Here is a 20,089-nt window from a genome sequence, read left to right as displayed (position 1 = left end):
ACTCGGAGCGTTCCGTGGCAGCGAGGCCAGGCCCATCCTTCGCAACACCGGGGACAGGTAGAATCTCAGTACGTAGTGACACTTGGTGTTTGCGTACAGCTTGATGCAGCCACACACAAAGGTGGCCATCAGGGTGAGGGTGGCCTTGGGTGTATTTTTTCCCCCGTTGTCCAGATCTTTATACAGTGAGTCCCTTCGGACCCGGTCCATCTTTGACCTCCATATAAATTGGAAGATGGCCCGGGTGACTGCAGCGGCACAGGTTCTGGGAATAGGCCAGACCTGTGCCACGTATAATAGCAATGACAGTGCCTCACACCTGATGACCAGGTTTTTTTTCCCCCATTTACATGCAATGTGGAGAATGCACCTAGTGATGTTTAGCTTGAACTCATTGACCTGCAGTCTGACACACTTCTGGCAAACTACTTTAGGTCAGTGTCACTGCTTGATTTTTACTCTTCTCTCAAAGAGGAGAACTTTCCACACATGAGGAGGCATGCTCAGAAGATTCTAGTCCTCTTTGGATCTACCTATATATGTGAACAGACATTCTCAGTGATGAAATTCAACAAATCCAAATACTGATCCTCTATCACTGATGATCACCTCTCAGCTGCCCTTCGCATAACCACCTCAGACATTCAACCAGATTTCAGTGCACTTGTTCAAGCCCAAAACAGACTGGATTTTTCTCACTCAACAAGTAAAATGAACTGAAAAACATCAAAAGCACTTATTTCTTTTTGTATAGAGTTGTTGGTTGTTTGTAATACTGAACAATAATGAAACAACGTTTCATTATTGTTTTGGGAGATTAACATGTTAAAAATAAAATGAAATACTGAAATTATTGTTTTTACTGTTTATTTCTTCTGTACTTGACCTACTCCACAATTTCATATCTTTATTGTAACAGAATATCCTTATTCTTTTGATTATAAGTTTCGGTGCAAAATTATATAATTTAGTACTTTTTAACAATGGGAGAAAATTAATACTGAGCAGAATTATGTTCAACTTATTGTTGGTTCTGCCCTCCAACACAACTCAGGTTTCTCATGTAGCCCCTTGGAAGAATTAATTGCCCACCCCTGCCATGCAACTAAAATCAGCTACAGAGGAACTGGAGCACATGGACTGAGGCGGCACCGCTGAGCATCAGGCGCAGGCGCACTGAGGTATTCGCTTCCGGGTTTGCTGACGAGGGGCAGGCAGAGCGAGGGGATCGTGTCCCTGGAAGGGCGGCTGTCAATCAAACTGTTCCCCGGGACCGCGGCTGTCAATCAAAGTGTTCCAGGAACAGCGGTGCAGTGGTGTCAGCTTAAATCCATGCTCGGAATATTCTACACCGCCTGCTTCACTATAATCATCGGAGTGGGGGGCCACAATGCAAAAGGCAAAGAAATCCAGGCGGAGGAAATGGCTCACTACAGGTCAGTGCTGTTGGCCTTGCATTGCTTGAAGGAAATGGGGTTTGCAAAAGGGAGTTCCTGATTAGTCGTAGGCAAAATAAACTCTTGCCACAAATAAATGCACTTCTTCCCTAAGTTTCCGGGGAATAGAGGTTCCGATGTGGCTTTCTTCTATTCGTTCATAGGATGTGAGTGTCACTGGTTGTTACCCACTTCCCAGTTGTCCTGGAGAAGTTGGGACTTGAACCTTTATACCATCTGTCCCGGTGATAAGGGAGGACTGCATCACATTTGACACAATGCTAAGGTGTTCTTGCGTTTGAAAACTGAGCCCTTAGCCTTTTACTTGTTTCTTTCGGGACATGCATTGGGCTGCTCGCACAAAGCACAATTACAACTCTGCATTTCTGATAAACAGGGGTTTACTAGTTCGTTTTATCTTGAAATCACTTTGCCTCCTGACAAAAGTTTGTAGGTGGAGGTTGGGTTTAATAACTTGGTGCGTTTCTGAAATATGGTTCCCTAAGCAACACTAAGGCTGTGGCACTTTAGAAACTAATATTTAAAAATGTAGAGTAAAGAAAGGGGCAGTTTAGCTCACTGTGTCAATGCTGGCCAGACCTTTTCAATCTAAGCTCATATTCTTTGTCTATACCCCTGTTGGTGACAGCACCTCAATTTGTAAAATTGAATGAGGTTCTCTTCTCCCACCAGCCTTTCAGAGCAATGAGCTCTGGATCCCCCTCTACCCACTGATAAATTGGCTGTAACTCTCCTGTACAAACCTTCAGTTCTGATAAAAAGTCACCAGACTTGAATTGTTAACTCTGCTTTCTTCCCACAGAGTCTCACCAGCAATTTCTCTTCTTGTTCCCCTCTAATCTTCTATGCCCCTGAGTTATTGATCTCAATGCTAAGGGAAATGGATCCTTCCTATCTTAATTTTCTATATGTAAATTTACATCACTCCCTATCCTCATCTACTTGAAAGGAAAAAAAAGAGGCTGCCTGATCTTTCCAATCTGGCAGTTACACACACCATCGTCCTTCCAGCAGTCTGACCCAACTTCCCCCAGATATTGCATAAATGCTGTCCCCTCCACATTTCACTTCACTTCAGCTATGACGAAGAGACCTCTAGACTCGAAACATTAGCTTACTTTCTGTCCGTGGATGCTGCCTGACTCACTGCAATTGCCAACATTTTTTTGTTTTCAGTACAGATTCCAGCATCTTTAGTAATTTGTTTCTAACCTACCCAATCTTGCCTCATTGCCTCCATTTCTGGCAACATGCTAATATCTTCTGTACTTTCTCTCTAGTGCACTCATCTCTTTTGTGTAATGAGAAACCAAGACTGATGGGAAATAACGAGCGCCCATACTATGATACAAAACACAGTTAAAAATCAGACAACACCAGGTCATAGTCCAACAGGTTTATTTGGGAGCACTAGCTTTCGGAGCGCTGCTCCTTCATCAGGTGGTTGTGGTAGGAATACCATTCTGAAAGCTGGTGCTTCCAAATAGATCTGTTGGACTATAACCTGGTGTTGTGATTTTTAACTTTGTCTTCCCCAGTCCAACATTGACACCTCCACATCATGAATACAAAACACACATATTTATATTGAGTTAGGAAAGTGAGGACTGTTGATGCTGGAGATCAGAGTCTAGTATGTGTTGCTGGGAATGCACAGCAGGTCAGGCAACATCCAAAGAGCAGGAGAATCGACATTTCGGGCATAAGCCCTTCATCAGGAATGAGGCTTGTGGGCCGAGGGGGCTGAGAGATAAATGGGCGGGGGATGGGGTTGGAGGGAAGGTAGCTGAGAAAGCGATAGGTGGATGAAGGTGAGGGAGAAGGTGTTAGGTCGGTGGGGGGGGGGGGGGGAGAGTGATGGATGGGTCCGGAGAGTGGTGCCGAGTTGGAGGCTTGGGACTGGGATAATGTGGGGGGAAGGGAAATGAGGAAGTTGTTGAAATCCACATTTATCCCGTGTGGTTGCAGGGTCCCAAGATGGAATATGAGGCATTCTTCCTCCAGGCGTCAGGTGGTAACGGTTTGGCAGTGGAGGAGGCCCAAGACCTGCATGTCCTTGACGGAGTGGGAGGGGGAGTTGAAGTGTTCAGCCACGGAGCGGTGGGGTTGCTGGGTGCAGGTGTTCCAGAAATGTTCTCTGAAACGATCCGCAAGAAGGCGTCCTGTCTTCCCCATGTAGAGGAGACCACACCGGGTGCAGTAGATGACATTGGTAGAGATTCAGGTCAATTTCTGACGCGTGGAAGGATCCCTTGGGGCTTTAGACGGAGGTGAGGAGAGTGGTGTAGGTGCAGATTTGCACTTTCTGTGGTGGCAGGGAAGGGTGCCAGGAGTGGGGTGTGGACTGGTAGGCGTGGACCTGAGAAGGGAGCCACGGAGGGAATGTTCTGTCCGAAACATTGATGGGGTGGGGAGAGAAATATATCTTTGGTGGTGGGGTCCGTTTGGAGGCGGCAGAAGTGGTGGATGGTGATGCGATGTATGTGGAGGTTGGTGGGGTGGAAGATGAGGACCGGAGGGTTCTGTCCTTGTTGCGTTGGGCGGGGTGGGGTTCAAGGTGCGTGGAGTATTGAGTTGTCTAGTTCTTTGTGCCACTTGTGAAGAACTGTTGATGACTGCTGCCTGCTCTGTAAAGATCCGAACCCGTGTTCATCAGTCATCTTGTGACCAAGTTTGCCATAAAACCCACAGGATTCAAGAATGCCCTCCCTGGGGTTAAGGTGGGTCTAAAGTGGCAGATATAGTCATGGTAGGTTGGAGACAAGTCGAGTCTCTGTGGTAAACAGTCTAATATTGGAGTCACATATCCATGGTGTTCCAGAGCACAGCTGGTGCTCGAGTAACCAAAGATGACTCCTTATTAGAACCCAGACTTTACTCCTCATGACGAAAGTGATCAGTGGAAAACTGTGTCGTGTTACCTGGTTAAACCGAAACAGGACCACTCTATGTGCACTTAGAGGATATTAAAGCTTAGTATTTGCCAAACAGAGCTCCACTCTGTGGATGTAGCTTAACAGAAGAAAAAGGAGCAGAAGTAGACCAGTAGGCTCATCAAGCCTACTCCGTCATTCAGTAAAATCATGGCCAATTTGCCATGTTGCACTCTCCCCTTGTTCCTTGATTTCGTCAGTATCCAAAATCTGTCAGTCTCCGTTTTGAATATCCTCTGTGGTTGAGCACCCGTAAAGTTTTTGGGATAGAGATTCCAAAGGTTTACCGTTCTGAGTGAAGAAATGTTTCCTCGTCCCAATCCTAAATGACAGACCACTTATTCAGAGATTGTGATCCCAGTATTCGACTTACCAGTCAAAGCAAACATCCTCCCAGTATCTAACCTCTCAAATCTCCCAATAATTTTATATGCTTCAAAAATCCCTAATTCCTATGAGCTCAAAAAAATTTTAAGTCTAATCTGCTCTATTGAACAATCCATTCGCCCCAAAAATCAATCTCGTGAATCTTTGTCACACTTTTTCCATTAGACTCTGTATCCCTTCCTTGGGTAAAAAGACCAAAACAACAACACATTACCCTGTGAGCTACCTTACTGTGGCTCTGGTTAATATAAAAAAGGCTAACAAATTATTTGCCTTCCTAATTGCTTGCAATATCTGCATGTTAACTTAAGTACAAACACACTCTGATCCTCCTGAATGCCAACATATTCCTCAGTATCACACCATGTAAAAAAAGGATTTGCTTTTCTGTTTTTCCAATTTAAGTAATAACTTCACACTCCACCGTATCTTCCATTTGGCGTGGTCTTGCCACTCACTTGTCCAATTTAATCCTTGCCTGTTATGTTCCACAATAGGGAGAAAGTGTACCCTGTCAACCAGGTAACTAACTGTACCTCGAAAGAATGTTACTGTACTATTAAGATGAAGGATCAAGAGGTGGAGGGCACTGATTGAGTACTTTGAACACATATAAAGAGAGATTTTTGTGATGATGGCTGTTTGGAAGCAGATGTCTGTAATGTTGCATTTTGTAAATGCAGGGGGTTCCTGATTTTCAAAAGTCTGACTTACGAATGCTCATGTTTACGAAGTGATCCCATACAAGGATGTAATAAAATTAAGGTTAAAGATCCAACATGTGAATGCCTCCTCGTATTTATGAACAGCTATTTAATATTGTCCCGTGTTGTGCTCTGACTGGGTACAAATCAACTTGTGAATGGACCCCAGCATGGAACCTGTTCACAACTGGGTGACTAACTTGTAAATCAGTTTTTAGTAAAAGATAGGTTTACGGTTTCCTGCTTCAGAATGAATTAGTGTAGATTTCTCGATGGCCTGGTTTGAAATACCATGATGTTTCCATAGGTGTCAGACAACTAACGGATTGATTAAAAAAGTTGATCAGGGAGCATATGATCAGAAAGGAAATCTTTGTAGTGACCAATAATTATCTGCCGTTGCTGTTTGGAATTTTTCTTTTATTTGGGTCATAGTGATAAGGTTACTGGACAAGTAATCTTAAAAACCTAGACTCCTTTTCCAGACACATGAGCTAAAGGGATTGCTTGGTGATGAGATGGAGTATATATTAGGCATATATTCTCTAGAATTTAGAAGAATGAGAAACTGCCTTGATTGAAACATCTAAAATTCTTGATGCTAAAATTCAATCGATTATTTTCTGCTGTTTTCACCACCATCAGCATGACACGACGACCAAAATCCATCCTCCCCCTTCAGCATTCCAAGGGAAATATTCCCTCTGTGATTCCCTGGTCCACTGGAATAAGAGGGAAGCCTCGTCAATAATGATTGTGAAACTCCTATTTTGTCATAACCCACCTGGTTCACTAAGCTTCTTTCAGGAAAGGAGTTTCCCTAACCCTAACCCTAACCCAACCCTATCGCAGATTTACTTAGCTAATCGAGGTTAGTGAACCTGGTGAGATTTTGTGTCAAAATATTGTTAACCCTGTTGACCTTACCTGGGTTGGTCCATGTGTGACTCCAGACCCACACCAATCTCATTGATTCTTATTTGCTTTCTGAAATAGCCGATCAAGTCACACGGAGGGAAGATAGAGATGGGTTAAAAAAATACTCCCGGCCATTTCCATAATGCTCACATCTCAACAACAAATTTAAAAAAAAACTTGAGTTTAGTAAAATTCAGCAGTTGGCCAGAGACATAAAGAGAAATGTCAGAGCAACTTGGGGAAGTCAAATTACCAGCTGTGGGAAGGTTGGAGCCATGCTTGCTGCCTGAATGGGGAATATTATTAAGCTAGAAAGGGTTCAGATGCGATTTACAAGGATGTTGCCTGCTGTGGAAGATTGGAGTTATACTGAAAAGCTGGATAGAGTCATACAGTCATACAGCATAGAAACACACCAAAACCCTTCGGTCCAACCCGTCCATGCTGACCACATTTCCTCAGCTAGTCCCATTTGCCTGCATTTGGCCCATATCCCCTGGATTATTTTATCTTTTCTGTCTGGCCTGATAACCTCTGTTCTTTAGCTTCCAGGTCTCTAATAATATGTTTTTAATTGGCTGCCAGAAGGAGTTAGCAACAATTCAAGGGTACCCTTTCTAAAACTACTATCACTAAGGGATAGGCTGGGACTTTTTTCACTGGAGTGTAGGAGATTGAGAGGTGACCTTACAGAGGTTTCTAAAATCATGAGGGGTATACATAGGATTAACAGTAGGTGTCCTTTGCCTACGATCAGATATTTTAAGACTAAGGGGCATTTTTTTTTTAAGGTGAGAGGAGGGAGATTTAAAAAAGACTTGAGGGGCAAATATTTCACACACCGGGTAATTTGCATGTTAGAATCCCTACAGAGTGGAAACAGGCCTTTCGGTCAACACCAACCCTCCGAAGAGTAACCTACCCAGACCCTTTCCCCATAACCTAATGCACCTAACTAATGCAGCTAAGTTACACATCCCTGAACACTATGGGTAGTCGAGCATGGCCAACTTGCACATCTTTAGATTGTGGGAGGAAACCGGAGCACCCGGAGGAAACCCACACAGATAAAGGGAGAAGGTGCAAACTCCACAAAGACAGTTGCCTGAGGCTGGAATTGAACCCCGGTCCCTGGTACTGTGAGGCAGCACCATGCTGCCCCAACTTCCAGAGCAAGTGATGAATGTGGGCACAGTTACAACACTTAAAAGACATTTGGACAAGTACTTGAATAGGGAGGTTTGGAGCGATATAGAGCAGGAGCAGGTAGGTGGGACTGGTTTAGTTTGGGATTATGTTCAGCATGGACTGGTTGGACTGAAGGACCTGTTTCCGTGCTGTATGACTCTATAACTCTATGGTCTCCCAGTCTGCCTTTGGTCTCTACATTGTGAGCTTGCTAATGTAACTTCTTCCCAACATAAGCACTTCTGTATTTGTGAATGTTTGGGTTTTGTGCTTCTCTGGGGGTTGTTTGGAAAATTTAATACAGACTGCACGGAAAATCTCTAAGCAATGTTTGTTTGTTTTTTTCCCTCCCCTCCGGCCATAGAGAGCGAGTTAAAGCCATGTTTTATCATGCCTATAACAACTACTTGGAGAACGCTTTCCCTTATGATGAACTGCGACCCTTGACTTGTGATGGTCAGGATACCTGGGGCAGGTAAGTTTTAGTCGACCTGCAGTTGTATTCATTATCTAGCAAATAAAGGATTTTCCAAAAAAATAAAAGTTTATACAAGATGTTGTGAAGAGAATGGAGGAACCCAATCCCAACTCAAACAGTTCAACAATCACTGTTCACTAAGCTTCAGATTAATTTAGTTATGCACATTTAAGGAAAATAACAGCTGAATAATGAATACCTTTTGCCAAGTTGAAACATTTTAACAAGATGTCTCAGTTGAAGAAATGTGTAGCAATCAGTTCAGGAAGCCCAAAGTTTAATTTCTGTTTTGTTAAAGTATAATGTAGATAAATGTAAGGTTAACCACTTCAGAAGCAAAAACGGGATGGCAGATTATTATCTGAATGGCAATGGATTGGGAAAGGGGTGGTTTAGTGACGTCTGGTTGTCCTTGTACACAACTCGCTGAAAGTAAGCATGCAGGTCCAGCAGTTGGTAGAGAAAGGCAATGCTATGTTGGCCTTCATAGAAGTGAGAGGATTTAATTACAGGAACTGGGATGATCTTGCTGCAAATTTACAGGGGCCATTGGTGAGACCACACCTGAAGTATTGTGTGTGGTTTGATCTTCTTAACAGAGGAAGTATGTTCTGGCAATGGAGGGATTGCAATGAACTGATTCCTGGGATGGACAGACAGATGTATGAAGAGAGAATGGATCCGTTAGGACTCTATTCACTGGAATTTAGAAACATAATGGGGGGGAGGTGCGGGTGGAGGGGAATGTTTATCTCATTTAAGTCTATAAAGTTTTCACTGAACTAGACAGGGTAAACAGGAAGGATCTTCTTAATGGTAGGAGAGTCCAGAACCAGGGGTTACAGTCTAAAGGTAAGGGTTAGACCATTTGGGATTGAGATGAGAGATTTCTTCACCCAGAGAGTGGGGAGCCTGTGGAATTATCTGCCACAGAAATTGGTTGAGGGCAAAACATTGAAGAAGTTGGATACAGTTCTCAGGGCTAAAGGGATCAGAGGGTATGAGGAGAAAGCAGGAATAGGGGACTGAGTTTGATGATAAGTCATGACCATATTGAATGGCAGAGCAGGCTTGATGGAGTGAATGGCCTATTCTTCCTATTTTTCTGTGCTTCTATATTTTGTAGTGTTAGTTACTTTAACTGAGAGTTGAGTAAAGGTGCTGCAGTTAACGTTTGGAGAATGGGAAGGGTTTCCCATTGCTGATGAATCCAGGGTTTATAGATGACCGTATTTAAAGGCAGTGTGTCCACAGATATCACTTTAGTTGCCTTTGCTTTGTAAGACAATCATAAAATGAAAACTGATGTGGACATTGGAATTTGTAACCAGCAGCTAAACTCCGTGTAGTTAGCATCTGAGGAGCTGCCTGGCCTGTTGTATTTTTCCAGCACCACATTTTTCAACTCTGGTCTCCAGCATCTGCAGTCCTCACTTTCTCCTCCGTGTAGTTAGGCAGTGCTTACTTGTAGCAAATTGACTCTGTGCTTCTGAACAGCTAAGGTTTCTGAAAATAAAGTGGATGCATATTTCTTCACCCTTCATTGGGCCAGTATATTCTGTGTTGTAGCTACACAGGCCAAAATCATTAAAACATTGCAAAAGCTGATACCTTAAGATGCCAAAGGCATGGATAATCTGCAGCCATTGAGTGAACAAGTGACAGACAAAGGTAACGTTCTCGATGTGGAAGGAGGAAACCTTTGTGCGATTGTTGACCTTTTGACAGTGGTCAAATAAGATGCTAAATTTGAGAGCTTAAAACAGTGAGCGGGAAGGGTATTGGAATTAAATCAAGAACATGAAATTTGTAGAAAGGGTTGAAAATAGGTTTGTGTTTTGGAAACCACAATACATCTACAAATGCATTCTTTCACTGTTCAGTTTAATTTCAAAATGTTTCGCCTTAACTATCAGAATAGGATCTCCATATTATTTTCAAATGTCTTCTTGGATTACTGAAGGGGGCAGCACAGTGGCTCAATGGTTAGCATTGCTGCCTCACAGCGCCAGGGACCCGGGTTCAATTCTAACTTTGTATGGAGTTTGCACATTGCCTATAAGTGTTCAAGGATGTGCAGGCTAGGTGGGTTAGCCATTGGAAATGCAGGGTTATGGGGATAAGGTAGAGGGTGGGTCTGGGTGGGATGCTCTTTGGAGGGTTGGTTTGGACCCGATGGGCTGAATGGCCTGATTCCAGACCGTAGGGCTTTTACGCTTCTTTGATACACTCAGCATTGATTCACATTTATAGGAGGGGGAGTTCATGGACGGGAGGCACAGTAAAAACATGAAAACCTGAATTTTTAAGGTACAGGATTTAGAATCGGTCTGTTAGGTGTCACCTTTTATATCATTTTTTGCTTTTTCATGTCTTGGGAGTTCTCAGTAATCATGGGTATTGCAGTTTTTGAATTAATGTGGGTCTGTCTATATGGTTTAATTTAAAGCTGCTGTATCTTTGCTACCTGGAAGAGTCATTTCTCTTTCATTTTAAAATTTGCCCTCGGTATCAGGTTTTGGGAGATCCCATAACAACACCAAAAGTATGGGGGGAATAGGGACTTTATAAAACTGCCTGGAGTAGTTCAAGGATCATAGAACATTTACAGAACAGAAGGTGTCTGTTCAACCCTTCATGTCTGTACTGGGTTTCAGTAAGGACTACTCAAGCAGGTCTACTCCCTTGTCTTTTCCCATAACACTGAAAAGCTTACCTCCGAAAAGGCTTAAAGTAATTGGCCAAAGAAGCAACAACAATAGGGAGAAACATTGTCCCTTGCAGTGAGTGGTTAGGGTGTGGAATTTCTCATTTGGAGGGATAGTGCTGAAAAGCTGACACGAATATCCTCTTTCTGCACTGCAACAGCTCTGTGATCCTTTATTTAACATTAGGTTTGTGTAGCAGCAGCATTGTGGAGGTGTCATCCTCACCGGGGTTGGAGTGGTTCAAGAAGGAGTCTCTCCACTGCCTTCTCAGTCGCAACTAATGGTGGGCGTTGAGGATTGGCCTTGCCAGTACTGCTTGAGAATGAATAAAGACGCAGGGTGGGTAAAGTAGGCATGATATTTTAATTTACAAACAGGGAACCAGTCCCCAAACCTGGATGATGGTGTGTACCCTGGAGTACGAGCCCACTTGGCCTACAAAGGCCTTGATTCAGTTTCTAACCCTTTTTGGCTTTGTTGACCTCAGCTGGAGGTCGAAAGGTCAGAGGTGAAGAATGACTGGTTACCAAAAGGCTGAAGAAGACTCGAATTCCATTCTGGTTGGATGTCTTTTGAGAGAGGAAGTGAATCAACATTCTCTAGAGGTTAGGCGCACAGAATTCTTTTTTAATTTATGGCCACGAATCGCAGCAGGTTAACAATCAATTTGGTGGGTCAAACATCCCTTACTTAGTGAAAAAAGTAATTTCGTTTTCTGCATTTGCAGCTTTTCTCTGACATTGATCGATGCGTTGGACACTCTGTTGGTAAGTGTGCATTCGTGCTTCAGTTGTTTGGACTGTCTGGACCTGACATGCTCAGTCCAAGCCAGTTTTTCTCCAACCCTCTTTTTACAGATCATCTTTCCCCCTGCTATGGCTTTTGTTGCCAGTTAAGGACTACAAGAGCAGGAGTACACCATTGAGCCACACATCGATGAAATTATCAGTGCTGCTTCCCACTCGTCCCAAATTGGAAAAGTTTATCTATTTTGGTTCCATTCTCCATTCTACTCTCACCTTCACTTGGTCTATCTCTGTCTCCTCCCTTCCTCAATACCTCTGTTTCCATTTCCAGGGATAGGATGGCCACCAATATCCATTACAAACTCACTGACTCCCACAGTTACCTGAACTATACATCCTCATAAACTACTTCCTGTAAAGACTATTCCATTCTCTACTGCATCTGTTCTGATGGTGACAGCTCTACAAGTGAGTAGGGGTGGGGTTTCTGAAATGTCCACCCGCTTCCTCAAATGAGGATTACCCACCACTGTGGTTGACCGGCCCCTCAGCCGAGTCCGACCCATCTCCCGCATTTTGGCCCTCACCCCCTTCTCTTCCCTCGCACAACAGCGATGGGAATCCCATGTCCTCACTTACCGCTCCACCAGCATTGAGACCCAGAGAATCATGAGCCACTATTTCCTCCACCACCAGCAGGATGCTGCTAATAGGCACATATTCCCCTTCCCTTCCTTGTCAGCCTTCTGCAGAGACTGATCCATCTGGGACACCCTGGTCCACTCCTCCTCCACTCCCACTACCTCCCCGCAGCCCCATGACACCTTCCCATGCAATTTCAGAAGGTGTAACTCTTGCCCATTTACTTCCTCCTCACTAACCAAAGACCATGGCACATCATCCAGGTGAAGCAGCACTTTACCTGCACTTCACTCAATCTGGTCTCCTGTATTCACTGCTCAATGTGGTCTCCTCTACAGTGGGGGGATGAAATGTAGACTGGGTTACTGCTTTCTGGAACACTCACTAGTTGACAGCAATGACCCTGAGCTTCCAGTTGCCTGCCACTGCAAAACACCACCATGTTCCCTGGCTGACATCTCTGGCTCAGGCTTGCTGCAGTGTTCCAGCAAAGGTCAGTGTAAGTTGAAAGAGCAGCACCTCATTATCTGCTTGGGAACCTACTGCCTTCTGGACTCCATATCGAGTTTAATAATTTTAGGGCCTGAACACCTTCTCCCATATCCTTACCCAACCCCCCCCCCCCCTTGTCGTCACATGGGCTGCTACCACAACCCATTGTCCGCTACTAATGCACCCCATTAGCAACTATTGATCTCCCCCACTGTCCTTTACCCCTTCCTTTGACTGTCCAACTGCTGTTCTCTCTGCCTCTGGGCTACATCTCCACCTATTGTTTACTACTCCCGCCTCCCCATGCTCCACCTTCACATATTCCAACCTTTTCCGGTTCTGAAGAAAGGTCAGTGGACCTAAAATGTAACTCTGCTTTCTCTCCACAGATGCAGCCAGACCTGCCGAATTTCTCCAGCAATGTCTGTTGTTCTTCTTGTGTGTTCATTGTTTGAGTGTACAGAGTGCCTCTGAAATTTCAAGCTTCATGCCGTCGATATTTATTCTCTTTCTGCATTGTTACAACCAATATGCGTGACCTCACACTTCCCCCTGTAACCTCACATTCCCCATGGCTAAGCCTCCACATCCCTGGATACTGTGGGCAATTTAGCATGGCCAGTGCACCTATCCTACACGTCTTTGGACTATGGGAAGAAACTGGAGCACCTGCCGGACATGGGGTGAATGTGCAAACCCCACACTGCAGATAGATTTGTTACCCATCCCTACTTGCTTTCAAGTAGATGAACTGACGTAGAGCAGTGTGCATCATCTACAAGATGTACTGTAGTAGCTCAGCAATGCTCCTTAGACAGCTAAACCTACCATTTGGAAGGTAAAGGGCAGCAATAGATGCGAGGGAATGTCACCACCGACAAGATCCCCTCCATACCCCGTCCTGACTTGGAACAGTATCACTGGTCTGTGACTGTGGCTGGATCGAAATCCTAGAACTCTGTTTCTAACTCTGCATGTACCTATGTCAGATAGACTGCAGCCATCCAAGGTCCACTTTCTCAAAGATAATTAAGGATGGACAACAAATATTGCTTTGCCATTAACACACACACACACACACACAATGAGACATTGAGAAAGGGAAAACAAATTGATTGGAATTGAAGCTCGTGCTCAGATGTGAAATGGATACTAACCTGATGTAGGGTCGAGAGTGCGGTGCTGGAAAAACACAGCAGGTCAAGCAGTATCCGAGGAGCAGGAGGATCGACGTTTCGGGCAAAAGCCCTTCACCAGGAATTAACCTGATGCAGTCTAAGTCGGGGAACTGCATTGTGACTGCTGCCATTCTTTCCAGTGATTGGGTTCTAAAATAGTTCAGGAAAGGAGTGGGTGACCTGGGTCTTAAAAGCCAAGACAGACATTTTTTTAAAAAATGAGTTCACCTCCTAATGGCCAAGTGATGACATCTCTTTCAAGAATGAGGTTGAGGAATACTTTCCACAGAAAATAATCACATGTAGAATTTCTTTTAATGGGATAAACATATGCTTTTTAAAAAAAACCTGAAGAAATGCATTAAAGAATGATTGTATGATGGAGTTAGTTTCCAATCCCTTCATTCTTAAGAACTTAAAATCCAAGTCCAGCCAAGCTTTGAGGATCCCAAGTTAAATGAGCTCAATTTCTTGAGATCTTCTGTTCATAACACAGAAATGAAATTTAGCCCAGTGAGTGTACCTGGGTTTGGGATCAATGATTTGAATGAGACCAGAGCATCTCTGAAAAATTAAGAGTTTTCCCCTTAAGAGTCCAGGTGGGAAAGCAGCTGAATGACATGAGGTGGCAGTTACAGTTACAATCTGTTTCTTGCTGTCAATGTTATGCTGGGTGGAATGTGCTTTGGAATCATCTGTTCAAGATTAGTTCCACGTGGAAATCTAACCTACGGGTTGTGGGTATGGAGTTAGGGAAATGGACATGGTGTCCTTAACCAACAAGCAATGAGGGAAATGATTCACTCGTAAGGGACTGGGTGACATAGTGCCCTTTTGATCTGTGAACTGCACACCAGAGTGAGATGACTGGCCAAATATTGTCTCTTTTTTAATGTGTGGAATGATCCTGTATGAAATTGACCTTGTGGAAATCCTAATCAAGCTCCAGTGAGATATTGAGAATGCAAGTAGATGGGGAATGGGTCCTCCTTGATCACCAACACCAACCTGTCCTCTGTCGCTCCACTCTTGAAGTAGTTTGTGTGTTGTACAGTGGTAGTTAGTCTCCCGCACATGCCCCAAGTGACCACTGTTGATGCATGTGACTTCTCCACAAGTCTGCTGTTGCGGTGCTGGTGGTGTTGGTAGGGAAGGGAGGAGGTGCTGAATGAACAGGTTATAGACTCCTAGAGATGTACAGCACGGAAACAGACCCTGTAGACCAATTCCTCCATGCCGACTGGATATCCCAACCTCATCTAGTCCCATTTGCCAGCACTTGGCCCATTTCCCTCTAAACCCTGCCTTATCATCTACCTATCCAGATGCCTTTTAAATGTTGTAATTGTGCCAGCGCAACCACTTCCATTTTCTCACACACTGTCCCAAACTCTTCTGCCTTCAGGTACTGGGTAACGTGACTGAGTTTCAGAGGGTTTTTCATGTTCTTCAGGATGGAATGGACTTTGACATAGACGTTAACGCTTCTGTGTTTGAGACCAATATTCGAGGTGAGCCTGCATCGCACTCTTTAAAATGATCTCGTCACCCCTCCCCAAAAAAAACCTGCACCCGATTAACCATTTTTGAAGTAACTGTCACAGTATAAGGAATGTAGTAGTCACAATAAAAGCAGAAGACGTTTGGTGTACAGGGCATTCTGAAAATGGCAATGAGATTACAACTAGATTCTCTGTTTTTGGTCATGATATTGTCCAAGACACCAGAGATAACTTGCTGGCTTCCAGGGAAGATGTTGTATTTTATATTTAGTTAAGAAGGCTTTGACTTAATAAAACCATCCCACCAGCATCTGTATCCAAAGGATTATAAGCAGCTTTTTCTGTCGCATCCAATGGGATACCGCCACTAGACACACATTCCCCTCTCCTCCCTTGTCAGTCTTCTACAAGGACCCCCCACCCAAACATACATGTTGGTCCACTCCCAACACCTCCCCACATCCTCATTCTACCTTCCCATGCAAGTGTAGAAGGTGTAACTCCTGCCCATTTACTTCCTCCTTTCTCACCATCCAAGGCCCCAGACATACCTTCCAGGTGAACCTGCACTTCAGTATAGGGGAGGGGAGGCGATGGCCTAGTGATATTATCACTAGACTGTTAATCCAGATAACGTTCTGGGGACCCCAGGTTCAAATCCCACCACGGCAGATGGTGGAATTTGAATTCAATAAGAATCTGGAATTAAGAATCCATTGCCAATTGTCAGGGAAAAACCTATCTGGTTCACTAATGGCCTGTAGGGAAGGAAACTGCCCTCCTTAACTGGTCTGACCTACAATGTTGTTGCCAATTAGGGATGAGCAATGCTGCCTAGGATGGCATAGTGGTTCAGTGGTTAGCACTGCTGCCTCACAGTGCCATGGGACTCGGGTTCGATTCCTGCCTCAGGCGATTGTTTGTGTGGACTTTGCACATTCTCCCCGTGTCTGCGTGGGTTTCCTCCCACTTTCCAAAAGATGTGCAGGCCAGGTGAATTGGACATTGTATTAGGTGCATTAGTCAGTGGGAAATGAGTCTGGGTGTGTTACTCTTCAGAGGGTTTGTGTGGACTTGTTGGGCCAAAGGGCCCGTTTTCCACACTGTGGGGAATCTAATCTAATCTAGTCAGCGACGCCGTCCTCCAATGAATGAATAAACAAAAAAAAGGTCTCCTGTTTTCGCTGTTCACAATATGGTCTCCTCTACACCAGGGAGACGAAATGCAGTCTGGGTGACTGCTTTGTAGAACACCTACATTATGTCTGTAAAATATATACAGAATCCCTACAGTGTGGAACAGGTCCTTCGGCCCAACAAGTCCACACCAACCCTCCGAAGTTATATTCCACCCAAACCTGTTCTCCATTACTCTACATTTCCCATGATTAATAACCTCCACATCCTTGAACACTTTGGCCAATTCACCTAACCTGCACATCTTGGATTGTGGGAGGAAACTCATGCAGACACTAGGAAAATGTGCAAACTCCACAAAGACAAGCCACCCTAGGTGGGAATTGAACCTGGGTCCCTGGCGCTGTGAGGCAGTAGTGCTAACCACTGAGCCACCGTGCTGTCAAATGCCTCTGAGCTTCTAGTTACTTGCCACTTCAACACACCACTGGGTTCCCTGGCCAACCTCTCTGTCTCAGGCTTGCTGCAGTGCTCCAGCGAAGCTTGGCATGAGCTGAAAGAATAGCATCTCATTTTCGATGTGGGGTCCCTGCAGCATTTGGGTGATTGTTTGCACATTCTCACTGTGTCTGTGCGGGTTTCCTTTGGGTGCTCTGGTTTTGTCCCACAGCCCAAAGAGCTGCAGGTTAGGGTGGATTGGCTGTGCTAAATTACCCATAATGCTCGGAGATGTGCGGGTTAGGTGGGTTGGCCATGGGAAACGTAGGATTATGGGGATAGGGTATGGGATTGGATCTATCTGGGGTGTCCTTCAGAGGATTAGTGTGGATTAGATGGGCCAAATGTCTTGTCACCTCCTCAAAGAATTCAGTAAGATTTGTGAGGCATGACCTGCCCCTCACAAAGCCATGCTGACTGCCTTTAATCACGCTATGCTTTACCAAATAGTCATGAATCCTATCCCTCAGAATTCTTTCCAAAACTTTGCTGACCACAGGCATAAGACTGAATGGTCCACCCCCAATCCTCAGACTGTGACCTATGTACCTAAACATCAGTGAGGTGATGTGCCCACTGCAGCAAAGTCTGACTATCCTTGATGTAATGTTCACCTCACTCTGCTTTTGTTTTGATTTGATTTATTATTGTCACATGTACCTCGGTACAGTAAAACATTTCATTTTGCATGCAGTACAGGCAGATCATATCGTACAAAATGCATTAGGTTAATAGAACCAAGTGAGGAATACAATGTTACGCCTGCAGCGAAGATGCAGAAAGAGTGAGAAGTCCATTCCGAAGTCTAATAACAGAGGGGAAGAAGCTATTCTTGAACCTGTTGCTTCTGCTCCCTGGTTTGTCCCTAAGTGGGCCTCTGAAATAACATGCGTTGCTGGAAAAGCGCAGCAGGTCAGGCATTATCCAACGAGCAGGAGAATCGACGTTTCGGGCATGAGCCCTTCTTGCTCATGTCTGAAACATCGATTCTCCTGCTCCTTGGATGCTGCCTGACCTGCTGCGCTTTTCCAGCAACACATTTTCAGCTCTGATCTCCAGCATCTGCAGTCCTCACTTTCTCTCTGAAATAACATGGCAGTATTTCTTAGATGGCCAACTTCCTCAGAATTTCCCTAGATCCCCAGGCTCCATGTCCCTCTGCGGTTTGAGAACGACTGCATTGCTGTTCTGGTAATTGGCAACTGGGCATTAGCTGGTGGCTTGTTTTAATCTGTGACTACCTGTCACTGGGTGTGTGTGTTCTGCTTTGGCTTTGGGGAACACCATCTGATTTTGTTCCTCTATGGGAGAACACATGGCCATAGTGGGTGAAAGTGGGTTACGAATTCACTGAATAACACGAAGCAGGTTTGGAGCTGTGTGCTTGTGCTCTGCCAAACTGTGTGCCGTTATTATACTATACAGTGTCGAAACACAAGACCTTGCTGACAGCAACACTGACTGCAATAGCAACAGAATCCCCAGCTAAACCCCTCCAGTGGCTATAAAGGTAAATGTATTGGCACACAGCACTCCGAAATGCTGCTTTTAACTTGGGTTTAAAAATGCTTGTTTTTTAACACAACTTGTCTGTTTGAAAGGGACCCAAACAAAATTTTCAGTGTGCTTCTTATCGTTTTGTGTTTTCTCCTCAATGCAACATTATATTGGATATGTGACACAGAGATGGGCCATTTGGCCCCACCAGCCCGTACTAGTGTTTGTGCCCCACTGGAGCCTTCTCCCATGTATTGTTATAATTCTCTGTTCCCTTCTCTATCAGATTCTGACCTAACTTCCTCTGAAACTCATCTGCACAGTTTGCTACAACCACCGCCAGTGACAGTCAGTTCCACGTTCTCACCCAATCGTTGGGGGAAGAAGTTTCTTCTGAATTCCCACTCTGGTTTCTTGGCGACCATCTTGTATGGACAGCCTCCAGTTATGCTCTTTCCCACAAAAGGAGACGTTCAGTATCTACTTGTTCTATCGGCAGGTTCTAATGGTTTTGTTGTGTGTCTGTTCCTTTCTGCAGTGGTGGGAGGCTTATTGTCTGCTCACTTACTCTCCAAACAAGGCGGAATCCAGGTGGAGCCGGGATGGCCCTGCTCTGGACCTTTGCTCAGGTTGGCGGAAGAGGCTGCTCGCAGGCTGCTGCCAGGTGAGGGGGTCCCTAATGCCATGCAGACATGGGCAAGTTGGACATGTGCCATCTTCCTTTCCTCCTCTTGCTGTTTGCTGTTTCCAAACATGATTACATTTGTGAACCACTGCTCACTATTCCAAACATGTGCTTTCCTTGACGAGGGTGGGGTAAAGGATACAAGAGCAGGGAGGTCATGCAAATGGCGGTCCAGTGGCTCAGTGGTTAGCACAGCTGCCTCATAGTGCCAGGGACCTGGGTTCGATTCTAGCCTCGGGTGATTGTCTGCGGGGAGTTTGTGTCCATGGGGGTTTCCTCTGGGTGCTCCAGTTTCCTCCCACAGTCCAAACATGTGCAGGTTAGGTGGGTAAACCATGGGAAATGCAGGATTACAGGGATGGGCTGAGTATGGGTAGAAGCTCTTTGGAGGGATGGTGTGGACTTGATGGGCTGAACGGCTTGCTCCCATACTACAAGGATTGTATAAATAGCTGAATAAAACATCAGCTAGAATTAAACCCAGCCTCCATCCCGATCGCTTGCTTGTAAACCTATCGAAAGATTTTCCAAAATCAGTATCAATCCTGATCTCTAACTTTAGCTCGGGTATTATTCATAGAACAGTGGTGCAGTGTTACATCTCCCTCAGAGATTCCAAGGGTTTATAGTAACGTGCACTTTTCCTGATATGTCACAGTTGGAGGTGCGGATCTCAATGGTAGATGCTCCAATGTTCTTTCCATCGCACGGATCTCTGCCGATCTTACCATCTGTCATTGGCATGTGTTGGAAGGATTGGTAATCAACCTGATTGGTCACATTGTGAACGCACGTCTCTGGAGTGGACCCTGAACCCAGATTTTCTGGCTCTGGGCATTTCCGCCACCTCCAAAAAGACCCCACCACCAGGGATATATTTCCCACCCCACCCCTTTCCGCCTTCCGCAAAGACCGTTCCCTCCGTGACTACCTGGTCAG

The 20,089-nt window shown here is 44.9% G+C and overlaps 1 protein-coding gene across 2 annotated transcripts in view; it reads left to right on the top strand.

Moving 5' to 3' along the window:
* Positions 1-20,089, top strand: part of edem2 (ER degradation enhancer, mannosidase alpha-like 2) — a 46,262-nt gene that overhangs the window by 4,404 nt on the left and 21,769 nt on the right. Inside the window, exons 1-5 of one of the 2 annotated variants that reach the window (XM_043710763.1) lie at positions 1,137-1,436; positions 7,952-8,062; positions 11,501-11,540; positions 15,237-15,342; positions 19,004-19,129. In XM_043710763.1, the coding sequence (XP_043566698.1) occupies positions 1,333-1,436; positions 7,952-8,062; positions 11,501-11,540; positions 15,237-15,342; positions 19,004-19,129 (487 nt within the window). In that variant the 5' untranslated portion in view covers positions 1,137-1,332. Of the gene's footprint in view, positions 1-1,136; positions 1,437-7,951; positions 8,063-11,500; positions 11,541-15,236; positions 15,343-19,003; positions 19,130-20,089 lie in introns of those variants that run through there. The other variant, XM_043710764.1, reaches the window with a different exon arrangement.

The sequence above is a fragment of the Chiloscyllium plagiosum genome, chromosome 20 (genome assembly GCF_004010195.1).
Source record: "Chiloscyllium plagiosum isolate BGI_BamShark_2017 chromosome 20, ASM401019v2, whole genome shotgun sequence".
NCBI classification, from domain to species: Eukaryota; Metazoa; Chordata; class Chondrichthyes; order Orectolobiformes; family Hemiscylliidae; genus Chiloscyllium; species Chiloscyllium plagiosum.
This window is presented reverse-complemented; position numbering and strand designations above follow the sequence as displayed.